At 36.3% G+C, this 15,510-nt stretch overlaps 1 protein-coding gene across 1 annotated transcript in view; it reads right to left on the bottom strand.

The window, feature by feature from the left end:
• Window positions 1-244: 244 nt before the first annotated feature.
• Window positions 245-15,510, bottom strand: part of LOC103551189 (zinc finger protein 33B-like) — a 79,863-nt gene continuing 64,597 nt past the window's right edge. Inside the window, 4 exon segments of the mRNA XM_070567418.1 lie at window positions 245-3,938; window positions 3,940-6,011; window positions 12,246-12,341; window positions 12,615-12,759. Of these exon segments, the coding sequence (XP_070423519.1) occupies window positions 3,825-3,938; window positions 3,940-6,011; window positions 12,246-12,341; window positions 12,615-12,759 (2,427 nt within the window). The 3' untranslated portion in view covers window positions 245-3,824.

Below are 15,510 nucleotides of genomic sequence, written 5' to 3'. Positions count from 1 at the left end.
AGTGCAAAAACATGACTAACACTTCAGTACAGAAATAAGATATAAAGAGAGGTAAAGAATTTAAGATAATTCCAAAAGAAATAAGGCTTAGAAAAGTAGAAAGCTGTAATTGAAAATATGCTTTAGCGATTGTCAGTATGATTTCTGAGACTGCATTTACCCCCAACGTGGGAAAATTGGTACTGAATGATGTGAGTTTTTAATTTTATAAATATATAAAAAAGTATCCTCATATACTCGTCTATATTGCTATATGCAAGCAGTTTTGTTTATTGATTTAATACACTTTATTTTTCAGAGTAGTCTTAGCATTACAAAAAAACTGAGCAGAAAGTACAGAGTTCCTACGCACCCCTTCACCTCTACCTTCCGCCATAGCTCCCGCTATGATTAACATCTTCCATTAATGTGGTTCACTTGTTACAGCTGAGGAGCCAATACTGATACATTAGGGTTTACCCTTTGTGTTTTACATTTTGTGGTTTTTGACAAATGAATAATGACATATATTCACCATTACAGTATCCTACAGAATAGTTTCACTGCCCTAAAAATCCTGTAATCCACCTATTCATCCCTCTCTCCCTCCCTCACCCTGAACCCCTGGCAACCACTGATCTTTTTACTGTCTCCCAAGTTTTGCCCTTATCAGAATGCATTATACTTGGAATCATACAGTATAAAGCCTTTTCAGACTGGCTTCTTTCATTTAGCAACATGCATCTAAGGTTCCTCCATGGTTTTTGTTACTTGATAGCTCAATTCTTCCCCCCCCCCCCGAAGATTAGCCCTGAGCTAACATCTGCCAATCCTCCCCTTTCTTCTCTGAGGAAGACTGGCCCCGAGCCAACATCCATGCCCATCTTCCTCCACTTTATACATGGGATGCCTACCACAGCATGGCTTGCCACCCGGTGCCATGTCTGCCCCCAGGATCCGAACCAGTGAACCCCAGGCCACTGAAGTGGAACATGCACACCCAACCGCTGCACCACCGGGCTGGCCCAGCTCAATTGTTTTTATCACCTGCGAAGCATCGTATCCTGTGACCTTGCTATAATTGCTTATTAGTGCCAGGAGGGTTTTTTTTGTTGATTCTTTGGAATTTCCTACATAGACAATCATGTTATCTGTGAACATAGTTTTCTCTCTTCCTTCCAAATCTGTGTACGTTTTATTTCCTTTACTTGGCTTACTGCATTAGCTAGGACTTCCAGAAGGATGTTGAAAAGAAGTGGTGAAAGAGGACCTTCTTATCTTACTGGGAAAGCATTTAGTTTCTCATCATTAAGTATGATGCTTAGCTGTATGTTTTTTTGTAGATATTCCTTACCAAGTTAATGAAGTTCCCTGTATTCCTAGTTTGCTGAAACTTTTTTTTTATCACAAATGGGCGTTAAGTTATTGTGAAATGTTTTTCTGCATTTATTGATATGATCATGATATTTCCTCTTTAGCCTGTTGATGTGATAGGTTACATTAACTGGTTATTAGATGTTGAATCAGCCTTGTATATCTAGAATAAATCCCACCTGGTCACAGTGTCTAATTCTTTTGATATACTGTAGACTTCAATTTGCTAAGATTTTGTTGAGGATTTCTACATCTATGTTCATGAGAGACAGGGGTCTGTAGTTTTCCTTCGTTGTAATGTCTTTGCCTCCTTTTGCTACTAGGGTAATGTTGGCCTCACAGAATGAGTTAGGAAGTATTCCCTCTGCTTGTACTTTCTTGGAGATTGTAGAGAATGGTATCATTTCTTCCCCTAAGTGTTTGGTAGAATTCACCAGTGAACACATCTGGCCTGGTATATTCTGATTTGGAAAATTAAGTATTGATTCAATTTCTTTAATAGATATATGCCTATTCAGATTTATCCTTCCGTGGGCTTTGGCAGATTGTGTGTTTCAGGGAACTGGTTCATTTTATCCACGTTATCAAATTTGTGGGTATAAAGTTGTCCACAATATTCCTTTATAATTTTTCTGATGTCCATGAGATCAGTAGTTATGGCTCTCTTCCATTTCTCATATTAGCAATTAGCAGTCTTCTCTTTTTCTTAGTTAACCTGTCCATAAGTTCATTAATTTTACTGACCTTTTCAAAGAACCAGCATTTGGTTTTACTGACTTTCTCTATTGGTTTCCTGTTTTCAACTTCATTGATTTCCACTCCAATTCTTCTTCTTATTTTTGTCACTCCAATTCTTACTATTATTTTTGTTTTGCTTACTTTGGATTTACTTTGCTCTTTTTCTAGTTTCCTAAGATGCAAGCTTAGACTATTTGTCTAATCTAAGATCATTAGATTGTGTAATCTTAGATTATTTGTGCAACCTAATTATTTATATAATCTGATCATGTGATTTAGTATACTACCTTTACACTGCCAATAAAAGCCCCACTCTAGCTCTACTCTGGCCCTGTTCCAGCCTCAACCCACCTTCTCATGTAGTCAAAGTCATTGAGGATGCAGTCATTGAGGACCTCTCTGGGTACATTGGACCCCTGAGTTTACAGCCCAATTTACAGCCCTGAGTGTCATCTAGTGTGACTGAGACTTCTTTTGCAGACCCTGCCTTGGAGAGCAATTGCTTTCAGAGGGTTTGGACAAAATTTAGGCTGAGCGCTACAGTATTCACATATGTTCACTCAAGGCAGCTCATGGTTTGGGATGAAACATGGGTGAAAAGAGAAAGGGGGCAATGGGACTAGGGCCTAGATATTCCCATGCACAGAATACATTTTATTTAACATTTTGTTATTTTGATTTATAAGTTTTAAATGGTTAGACACGAGCTTCATGGGCATCTTGTTAAACTGTTGCTCCAGGCCCTACAAACATGGGAGATGTGCCTGACATTGTAACAACTGCTCAACTAGGAGCATCTATTTCCTACTCACAATTATAACAAGTTCCATTATGCATATGAAACACATACAGTTTACATACCACACCATTTGTACATACATAAGTCCAGCAAACGTAAGGGATATTTCACTTATGCATTTAATGTTGTTGCCCTAATCATTAAATTTATCTCTTCTTTCAAAAAGCTTCATATTCAAATGGTTGCCAGGATTACGGTGGCAGAAAGCGTATGATTACTAACACAAGAGAACGTCTTGTGGTGAAACCCTGATTCCTTTGTAACTTTCACGCGTACAGATTCCAGATTCCTTTTTGACTTTGTAACCTGTGTTCATGATTACTAAAACCTACAAACAATAAAGTTTCATAGAAATACACACATAAACACACAGAATGTATGTAAAAACAGACGAAATCTAAATAAGGTCTGTATCTGACTTAGTAGTAGGGTACTATCAATTTCCTATACTTGAGAAATGGTTATGTACAATATTATTATTAGAGGAAGCTTGGTGAAGGGCACATGAGAATTCTATGTACTACTGTTGCAATTTCTTGTGAGTCTATTTTTTCATTTTACTATTTTTTTAGTTTTTAAAGCTTTACATTACACAATATACATCTATAAATTATAATTTGTTATATTTCCTAAAGATAACCAAGGCATCAAAACCAAAGCACAACTTCTAATGTTACATTACTTCTAAACAAAATTTTCAAGCTATATGTCTCAAATTCACAGATTTCTCCTCAACATAAATTCTGACATAAACTAGTTGGTATTTTTTGCTAGAAACTTTTACAAAATCAAAAAATCTGTAAGATTTTATACCAGTATTAGCTACGTGACATCAAATGAAATTTTAATTCTTAACAAGACTTTCTATATTTGTTGCACAGATTTTTCCCTATCATTACTTTGGAGTAAAATAAGGCCAGTCTGTGGATGAATGTTACTGAACATTCAGGATGTCAACAGAGCTTTCTCCACAGCGTGAATTCTCTGAAGTATAGTGGATGCTGAATTGTGGCTCAACATTTCTAACATTCACTTCAATCACAAGATTTTTCTCCTGTGTGCGTTCTCTGATGTACAATGAGGTTTGACTTCTGAGAGAAGGTTTTTCCACACATTTTACATTCATAGGGCTTCTCCCCTGTGTGAGATCTCTGATGTTTAGCAAGGTCTGATTTACGGTAAAAAATTTTCCCACATTCATTACATTGACAAGACTTCTCTCCTGTGTGAGCCCTGTGATGCACTGTGAGGGATGATTTGTGACTGAAGGATTTCCCACATTCATTACATTCATAGGGCTTCTCCCCTGTGTGTTTTCTCTGATGTAAAATAAGTCCTGACTTCACACAGAAAGATTTTCCACATTCGTTACATTTATAGGGCTTTTCTTCTGTATGAGTTCTCTGGTGTACAATTAGAGCTGACTTATGGCAGAAAGCCTTTCCACATTCATTACATTCATAGGGTTTCTCCCCTATGTGAATTCTCTGGTGCTGAGTGAGCTGTGACTTCTGGCAGAAGGTTTTCCCACATTCATTGCATTCATAGGGTTTCTCCCCTGTATGTGTTCTATTATGTTTAGTTAGGTATGATTTGTTATAGAAGATTTTTCCACATTCATGACATTCATAGGGTTTCTCCCCTGTATGTGTTCTATAATGTTGAGAGAGGGTTGACTTATGGCTGAAGAATTTCCCACACTCAGGACATGCAAAGGGTTTCTCCCCTGTGTGAGTTCTCTGATGTACTGTGAGATCAGACTTCAAGCAGAAAGTTTTCCCACATTCATAACACTCATAAGGTTTTAACCCTGTATGGATTATTTGATGCCTGGTGAGTACTGACTTATGGTAGAAAGTTTTCCCACATGCATTACATTCATAGGGTTTATCCCCTACATGAGTTCTCTGATGTTGTGTAAGATGTGACTTCTGACAGAAAGATTTCCCACATTCAGGACATTCAAAGGGTTTCTCACCTGTATGAGTTCTCTGATGTACTGTAAGGTGTGAATTCATACAGAAGGATTTTCCACATTCATAACATTCATAGGGTTTCAGCCCTGTGTGTGTTCTCTGATGTTTAGTGAGGTCTGACTTCTGGTAAAAAGTTTTCCCACATGCATTACATTGGTAGGGTTTCTCCCCTGTATGTGTTCTCTGGTGTAATGTGAGGGCTGACTTGTGGCTGAAGGCTTTCCCACATTCATTGCATTCAAATGGTTTCTCCCCTGTGTGTGATCTCTGATGTTTAGTGAGGTTTGACTTCTCCCAGAAAGTTTTTCCACATTCATTACATTGAAAGCGCTTCTCTCCTGTGTGTATCCTCCGATGTCGAGTGAGGTGGGACTTTTCCCAAAAAGCTTTCCCACATTCATTACATTCAAAGTGTTTCTCTCCTTTATGAGTTTTCTGAAGTTGTGAGAGGTATAACTTCCTCTTGAAATTATTCCCACTTTCCTTACATTCATAGTATTTTATATGGGCCCCATGATGTTTCAAAAGGGTAGACTTCACACACAAGGATTTCCCACAATCACTAAATCTATAGTGATTCTCCTTTGAGGGGGTTATCTGATGTAAGAAGAAGGATGAGTTATCACAGAAAATTTGCTTGTATTCATTATATTCACAGTCATTCCCTTCTGTGATCTCCCTCTTCTGTGTATTGTATACTGCCTTTCCAAGGAAGGTTTCTCGATATATGTTATATTCAAAATTTTGCTCTAAAGTTTGTATCTTCTCATGCTGAACAGGGTCCTCATTGTGACTGAAAGTCTTTCCATTTTTAAAAAATTCACTTTTCTCTCTAGGATGAGTTTTCTCATGTTTAATATTGAGTAGCAATTTTCCACAGGCAGTAAATTCATCAGTCTTTTTTCCTAAACAGTTTTTCTTATTGATAACCAATTCTGAAATACAGTTGAAACTCACTCCACATGAGTCACACTGACAGAGTATTTTTCTGGAAGGAAAAGAATTTGTGTCCAACTTAAATGGTTTTCCTATCACATTACCTTGTTCTTTAGTCAGCTTTTTGTTATTGATGAATACAACTTCCCACACACGTTTAGACTGGTTTTCTTGGCTCCTTTCTTTCAGTTGATCAGATTTCCAGACTTCTAGAAATAAGAAAAATTAATCTTATCATATAAAGAAACACATTTCTTATGGAATGTGACATATACACAAATGTCCTTTGTTGTAGCTGACTTTGATTTCTTGTCTGGTCTCCATGGATGAAAATAACTGCAAATGTCTTTTTTCTATTTCTTGGGTTTGAAGTGAAAAAACAAAAACAAGAAACAAAAACCCTGGCACAGTGGAAAAGGGAGAGGAAACTGGCTATTAGGACACGTACATTTGGTTTCCAATGTCTGAAGAATCATAGCAACTGTTTAAATCTGAATCTCTCCATGTATCCATCCTCCAAAAAACTATAAGGATTAATATAAGGAAAGCAAATAAAATTAGCTACAACAACTCATGACTTCAGCATAATTAGGAAACACAGAATACTACTAACTTCAAATCACCACTAAGTAAGGAAATAAATATTCAAATATAGAAGAAAGTGATATAGAACCCACATCTATGGAAAGAGTGAGCTGGAGACTGCGGCAAACTCATGTAAAAGAAGAGGCAAAGAACTTAGAGATAATTAAACACGAATAAAATTACTCCCAGAAAGGAGAAGTCCCACTCTGAGTGGGAAAATACTGAGATGATGCCTCAGTTCTGATAGATGAGAGCTCAAACTACTGGGAAATCCAAAAGAAGGGATTTGTGAAGCATACAGGAAATAACAAAGCAAGAGCTGAACAAAGTGAAGAATAAAATTGTAAAAACAACAAAGTGATCTTAGAAAAGGACTTAAATTACAAACAGCCTGTTATGGACAGAATTGTGAATTGTGTCCCCCTCTCAAATTCATATGTTGAAGCTCTAATCCCCAGTATGACCATATTTAGAGACAGGGCCTTTAAGGAGGTAATTAAGTTTAAATGAGGTCATAAGGATAGAGGGCTAATCTGATAGGAATCGTATCATTATTAGAAGAGGAAGAGACACCAGAGCTTTCTTGCTTTCCTTGTGGGCAGAGAAAAGGCCATGTGAGGACACAGCAAGCAGGTGGTGTCTGCAAGCTGAGGAGAGAGGTCTCACCAGAAACCTAAGAATAAAGGCAGGATCTCACTCAAAACTGTACACTGATACTATATCATCCACCATACAGTCCATTCAAGAAAAGCAGTATCTTTGAAAATATCTACGTGCCTTTTAGCCATACAAATCCTTTCCCTTCACTGAAAAATCTTCCAAAATCATGAAACTGGATTTAATCAAAATTTATTTCTTTGAAAATTTTCCATGTTCTATAATTATTAATATATTATACTGTAAGTATACTTCTGTACTTGCTTTTCTCACTCTAAGTTTCCAAAATTCATCCACATTGTTGCACATAAATATAGATAAAATACGACTGAGAATATACTGTAATGTACATACTGATTCCTCCATTTGACAGTCTGGTTGATTTTGTTTTTCTGTCATTATGAACAATACAGACAGGTGAACTCTATATATCCCTGGTGAATATTTGGAAAAGTGTCCCTAAAGCAGTGGTACTCAAAAGTGGGGTTTGTGTATCACTGCAAGTCAATATAATGTATGTAACAAGTACAATGTGATGAGATAAATACAGAAATTGAGAGCAGCCATTTAGAAACTTCCTTGGCAATTTCAAACTAGCTTCAGTGAGGTGCTGTTGATGAATCAACTGAATATGTTTAAACCATATAATTTGATAAATTTTGACATTATGATATATATGAATGGATTTACTTCTGGGCTCTGTATTCTGATCCACTTCATCTATGAGGTCTGTCTTGATGTCAACACTGCACTGTCTTATTTATAGTAACTTGATAATAAGTCTTGAAATCAGACAGCATTAGCCCTACAACTTACCTTTCAGTTTTCAAAGTTGTTGTAATTACTCTAGCCCTTTTGCACTTCTATATAAAACTTACAATGATCTAGTTAATTGCTATAAGAAAGGCTGCTGGGAATTAGATTAGGATTATTCTGAATGTAGAGAAAAGACTTTTAAGGGGAAAAACATATTAACAATATTGAGCATTCTGATACATAAACACAGTTCTCTCTCTCCATTTATTTAGGTCTTCAGTTTCTCTCTGCAATGGTTTATAGTTTTCACTGAGGTCTTTCACATCTTTTGCCAGACATACCTACAAAAGATATTTTTCACACTATTGCAAATACTGCTTTTTATTTATTTTTTGTGAGGAGGACGGGCCCTGAGCTAACATCAGTTCCCAATCCTCCTCTTTTTGCTTGAGGATGATTGTCATGAAGTTAACATCTGTGCCAATCTTCCTCCATTTTCTATGTGGGACACTGCCACAGCGTGGCTTGACAAGTTGTGCTAGGTGCGCGCCTGGGATCCAAACCTAAGAACCCCGGGTGGCCAAAGCTGAGTGTGCGAACTTAACCACTATGCCACCAGGAGAGCCCCCGCAAACACTGCTTTTTAAAATTTCAATTTCCAATTTATCATTGGAAGCATATGGAAATAAAATTGATTTTTGTATATCGACTTGTATCCTCCAAACTATATTTACTTAATAGTTCTAGTCATTTATCTGTAGATTCCATTGAATTTTGTACATAAACATATTTTTTTATGACTAAAGACAGTTCTACTTCTTCTTTTCCACTCTGATCTCCGTTTCTTCTTCTTCCGTGATTACACTAGATAGATTACATTACATTACTGAGTACAAGTGGATATCCTTGTCTTGTTCCTGATATTGGAAAGAAACTATTCATCTTTGGGTTTTTTTTTTTATCATTAAGCACAATACTAGTTGGAGGTTTCCTACAGATGCCCTTTTTCAGGTTAAGAAATGTCCCTTCTAAGGGCCAGCCCTGATGGTCTAGTGGTTAAAGTTCTGCACTCTCCACCTTGGCAGCCAGAGTTCATTTCCTGGTCATGGAACCACACCACCTGTCTGTCAGTTGTCATGCTTTAGTGGCAGCTCATATAAATGAACTAGAAGGACTTATATCTACACACTGGGGTTTTAGGGAGAAGAAAAAAAAAGAGGAAGATTGGCAACAGATGTTAGCTCAGGGCAATCTTTCTCTGCAAAAAAATATTGGACCAATCTGTAGAGCAATATATGACCAGGACATTGTTGGAAACAACAAACAATCAATTAGTAGAGACAAAAAGCAGGGTAAGACACCCACAGAGAGCAGACAAGTTAACATACAGATCAGAGAAACAGACTATTAATCAAGGTACTCCAGAGAAACAGAACCAATAGGATATATATGATAAACATATATATCCAAGAAAGAGACAGAGAGAGAGACAGAGATTGATTAAGGAAACTGGCTGATGTAGTTACGGAGGCCAAGAAGTCCCACAATCTGCCATCTGTAAGCTGGAGAACCAGGAAAGCAAGTAGTATAATTCAGTCCAACTCCAAAGGCCTGAGAACTAGGAGCCAATGATATAACTCCCAGTCAAGGTCAAAGGCCTGAAAACTAGGGGGCTGCTAGTGTAAGTCTTGAAGTCTGAAGGCCCAAGAATCAGGAGCTTTGATGTCTGAGGGCAGGAGAAGGTCCCAGCTCAAGAATAGAGAGAGAATTTGCTCTTCCTTCACTTTTCTGTTCCATCTGGGCTCCCAAGGAATTGGATGATGCCCACCCATATAGGTGAGGGTGGATCTCTTTACTCATTCTACTGAATCAAATGCTAATCACTTCCAAACACCCCCCAGAGACACCCAGAAATAAAGTTTTACCAGTTATCTGGCCATCCCTTCTGCCAGTTAACTGACAGACAAAATTAACCATCACAGAGACACTCAAAGAGCACTCTGTTAACACCATTGTCATTCTAAGGAGAGTGTGCATGCCCAAGGCAGAGCTCCCTGACAAGCAAGATCAGAGACAGAATACTTGGGAGGAAAACACTTCACTCAAATAGTCCAGCCAAGTCACTAAACAAATAAATTAGCAAGCAAAATAACAAGCAGCCCTGGAGAGAGAAAAGGAATCAGTTATCAGAGTACGTACAAAATATTATCTAAAATATCCATTTTTCAAGAAAATTACAAGACATATAAAAGAAACAGGAAAAGTTCAGATATACGGGAGAAACAGCAGGTCTTTTGCCAAATTGGAGAAGTTTTCAACCATTATTTCTTGAAATACTTGAAGTACCACTCACCTCTCCTTTTGTTACTCTGATGATAGAAATGTTAGTTCTTTTGCTATTGCCTCACTTTCCAAATACAGAGAGAATCCAACCTCTTCACATTACAAATCCATGCCTTCCAACTTTGTCTAAGTGACCATAACAAAGACAGCAACCACTCATAAAGAAAAGTACGTAAACTCATAAAGAAACTCATAAGGAAAACTACAGTCCCCTAATGAGTTCTCTAAGTGCTTATGCTCTTCCCAATACTTTCTCCATAGAGATAAGAAAGATCTTATACAAACTTAATTTGTTGCTCATTTGCCAAAATATACTAATAAATTAGGAATAAAATTAAAATCTTTAATAAGACTCATGATATTCTCATCTTTTGGACTACAGCTGTCTGACATCATCTCCTGCCCCTCTTCCCATTAACCACTCCCCCATGGCCACTGTGACTTTTTTCACTATTTCTCAAAAATGCCAAGCACATTCCTACCCATGGGCTTAGCAGTTGCTATTACCCTTGCTGAGAAGAGGCAGAATCCTCACAGCTCACACAATCATTTCATTCAAATTCTGCTCTAATGGTAACAGCACACTCAATCAATTTAACCCTGCTCTAATTTCTTTAATAGTTTTTACCACCACAGAGCATTTAATACACATATGTATGTGTTTATGTGTTTAGCTACTTTTTAAAATTAAAATATATTTGACATATAACTCAAATTTAAGGGGTATGACATGTTAATTTGATGTATTTACATACTGTACTAAGATTCCCATCGCTACAGCGGTAATTAACACCTCTTTCATGTTACTTATTATCATTTCCTATGGGAATAATTAAGTTCTAGTCTCTTAGTAAGTTTGATAATTATAATACAATATCGTTGTCTATATTCACTATACTGTGCATTAGATCTCTAGGACATATTTACTACTTGTTACAAGTTTATACCCTTAGACAATACCTGTCCTATTCCCCCACCCCCCAGCCCCTGGTACCTATCATGTTACTCTCTGGTTCTGAGTTTGGCTTTTTTTTAGATTCACATATATGTGATACTATACAGTACTTGTCTTTGACCTATCTCACTTAGCATTCCACATGTGCTTAAGGTCCATCCCTGTTGTTGCAAAAATGGCAGGGTGTCCTCCATTCTCATGGCTAAATAATACTCCTTGTGTGTGTGTATGTGTGTCTGTGTATACATACTCATATATATCAATATATACACACCACATCTTCTTTATCCAGTCATCCAATGATGGGCTCTTAGGCTGTTTCCATATTTGGCTAGTGTGAATAATGCTGTGATATACATGGGAGTGCATCTATCTCTTCAATATCCTGTTTTCATTTTGGGTATATACCCACAAGTGGAATTGACAGATCATATGGTGCTTCTATTTTTAAATTTTTGAGGGACCTCCAGATTGTTTTCCATAGTAGCTGAAACAATTTACATCACCACCAACAGTGCACAAGTGTTCCCTTTTCTCCCCATCCTCACCAATACCTGATCTCTGATCTTCTTGATGCTAGCTGTTGTAAATGGTGTGACATGATATCTCATTATGGTTTTGATTTGCATTTCCCTGGTGATTAGTGATGCTGAGTATCTTTTCATGTACCTGTTGGCCATTAGCACTACTTATATAAACTCATTAAGACATATATTTTTTTCACTACTATATTCTCAACTTTTAGATTATACAGGTACTAAAAAATTATGTGAATCAGAAAGTGAATATATGAAAGAATGCCTCACAGCAAAAACGCAGTGCAATGGAGTTAAGGTGGGCAAGTGAAATTGCTTTGAGAAACATAGAGTAACCAAGAAAGAAAATAGTAAAACGAGGTTGCTAAAGACTAGACTGTTGATATATGTAAAACTGGTAAATTTTCAAAAACGAATGAAAAAGAACATTTTTTATGAGAGTGGCATCTGGAGGTTGGGCTCAAAAATGAGTATTCTTAGTCAGTTCCAAGGATCAGGACTTCTAAAGAGATATTCCTGAAAAACACATTTCAAAGTTGTCAACCTCTAGATTAACCACAGGGAAACAATAAATCCTCTGAAGTTCATCTGTGCAGTACACATTAACTCACCTGGGAATACCTGGCTTGGGAATTCTTCCTCTGATATCCATGGCTCCTCCCCTTGCTCGAGCCTGAAGATCACTTCTGGTTTGGTAACACAATACCCTGTCAAAGTGAAATAATTTAGGACTTGGACCAAGTGGCCTAGACTTGAGGGCCTCTGAAAGAGGAAGAAGCTTCTGGAGCTGCTCAGTGAAGGTATCATTGAACATTTCACTGGAGAGGTAAACAAATATCTTCACAGAGCCCAAAAATGATCAATCAACACTGATTCCTGAATTCCAACCTTAAACATGTCTAAACTCTTAGAGAGTGTCCATCTGCTTCATAATTAAAAGAATTTTAAGATGCTATTTAGAATTACATAACAAATCTTACCCACTGAGACAAGGTTGCTGTAGTTCTCCAGCATCACATCTCTATACAGGGACCTCTGAGTTGAGTCCAGGTGCTGCCACTCTTCCTGGGTGAAGCCCACAGTCACATCCTTAAATGACACTGATCCCTGGAATTTCTGTTCAATCTGAAATGTTCAGAATTAGGTGACATGGAAAAAGTTGTATGAGAACTAATCCTTACCATGGTTACTGTTTACAGATTACCAAAATGGTTTGCAGAATGTCTGTTTTGCTTTATACTTTGGGGGAAGAAGAGAAATCATAATAGAAATATTCTGCCATTGCATTAAGGTATTATTCATGTAAAAAAATTATCAAGTCCTCGCAATGTATCTGGAACTATTCTAGTTCTCGGAAATACTACGATTAATAAAAATCTTCTTGCATTCAAGGAACTTTTCATCTGGTAAGAAAACATATGCAGTAATATGCCACAAACGCTATGGTCAAAGTACACAGAAGAGAGACTAACGTAACTGAGGAGCAAAATTAGCTCTATTTTGAGCTTCAATGAGGAAGAACAGCTGCTAGATGAAGAGTAATACTGTGTTCTTCATGAATACACAGCCATGGCACATGCAAACGCAGGCAGCCTCTAACACATTCAGGAAATGAGCAAAAGGGCACCCAGCATAGGAGCTGAGAATACAGCCTGCAGCTGTGATAAGACAAACGGCCATGGAGGTATTCAGGGAATGGATTACAGAGCAATTTTAGACCAATACTCTCCATAGTATGTGATCACTTTCCACTTTAAAGAATATTTTTTAGCACTACAGAAGTTTTTATTTATAAATTATAGAAATAGATATATTACAATTTTAATTTCATTCTTATTTAGACTTAAAAATACAGAAAGACAGCCTAATATTTTATTTCACTACAATACACATTCTAGGTTCCAACTTTTCAATTCAGAGATAATTAGGTTGTGTAGCAAATGAAAAGGGAACAATTTTGGAACTGTTGTACTCAAAATGTCTGTAGAACATTTTTACAAGAAGATATCCAACTGGATTCTCTTCGATATCATCTAGAACGCATGCCTCTACTTTAGGGATCACGGTTCTGGAGAAAGGGGAGCCAAACAAGTGACTTGAGCATATATTAAAGTTATGTGACTAAGTTTTTATTTATAAAACCAATTCTCTTAAAAATGGGAGGGGAAGCCAAAAGACAAAACAACACGACTTACATAAACTGTTATAATAGAAACTGGGATGCAAATAGAGCACTGATAAAGGAGACAGACAGCAACAGTATGTAGTCACCAATTCATTGGCAGAAAGGAAATGTTCCCTCAGGGTATATGCATGAACAGCTGAACAGATAACAGTGTCACAAAATTAGCCAGAAAAGAGAAAATAGATTGGGCACTCTATTTCAGAAAGATATGGTTAATATATAATAAAAGTAAAGCATAATACTGGAAGTCTAGAATGAAAATAAGAATTTTGTAGACATTAATAATTTGGTGGTGTTTGAAGTCATCAAGAATGAATAAGAAAACTCTGAGAGAACTAAGAGACTAAAAATAACCAAGAATGGAAGTTGAGGGAAAATCACTTTTTAACTGGCTTACAGAGAAAGAACAGGCCATGAAGACCATGCAGGAATTTTCTGAAAGGTGGAAATAAAAATAAGAACAAACAGTTTTAAAGACAATGATATGATCATCCCAGTAGATACAAAAAAGCATGATTTAAAAAAAAACTTCTTGGCAAACTAGAAATAGAAAGGAATTTCCTCAGTGTGATAAAGGATTTTTATAAAATCCACAGCAAATATCACACTTAATGGTGAAATATGGAAAGTGTTCCACTTAAAACTAGGACCAAAATAAGGACCCTGCTAGCTCCAATTTTAGTCAACATTTTTTGAAAGTTCTTAAGGGTAACATGGCAAAACAATCCTATACACAGAAAAAAACAAATAAAAGTATCCAAAATTAAAGTCTTAGAAATTGGATACAAGTTCAATTTAACAAATTTCAGAAAATAAAATTTTTAAGGTACAATCAACAATAGCATGAATAATATGAAAATTTCTACAAAGAAAATTACAAAATATTATGAAGGAAAATAAAAAAGACCCACATAAATGAAGGCATATAATAAATTTCTGGATAGGAAGCCTCAATATTATGAAAATATCAATTCTCTCCATGCTGATGTACAAATTCACAGCAATCTCAAACAAAATCCCAGCATATACTTCCTTGTATATTAGATAAGCTAATTCCAAAATATGCAAAAATGCAAAGGGCTAAGAATAGATAAGACAATCTTGAAGGAAAATAAAGCCAGAAGAAATACTATATATCAAGTATAATTATCCATGTGCCATAATTAAAACACTGTGACACAGGCATAAGGATTTTTAAATGTATCAACAAAATGGAAGAGAGCCCAAAAATTGACCCACATATATATGGTCTCTTGACTTATGACTAGGGTAACATAAGGACAATTATTTCAATAAATAGTTTAATTATAATGAGTATTTACTGTGATCTGAAGTGTAAGCAGAAATCCATTTTAGACAGTTCATAGATCTAAATTTGAAAAGTAAACCAGTAAAAAGTTTAGAAAATACCATGAAATACTTTCATGACCTAGGGATAGGTGAAGATTTCAACACAACACAAATTATATTAATCATACTATATTAAGAATCTAACCTTATCAAAAGAGAATAAAAATGGAATATACAGAATGGGAAAAGACATTCAGAATACACAGATCTAACAAAGAAATCCTATTTCTAATATAGAAAGAAATTTTATAAATTAATGAGAAAAAAGAGAGGCCATCTCAAGAACAAAACTGACAGCAACTATTTTCATAAAAACTATGGAAGTCAGAAGACACTGGGCA

Source organism: Equus przewalskii, chromosome 1, assembly GCF_037783145.1.
Source record: "Equus przewalskii isolate Varuska chromosome 1, EquPr2, whole genome shotgun sequence".
Taxonomy (NCBI): Eukaryota; Metazoa; Chordata; class Mammalia; order Perissodactyla; family Equidae; genus Equus; species Equus przewalskii.
Note: the sequence above shows the minus strand (reverse complement) of the source record. Positions and strands in the feature narration are given on the sequence as shown.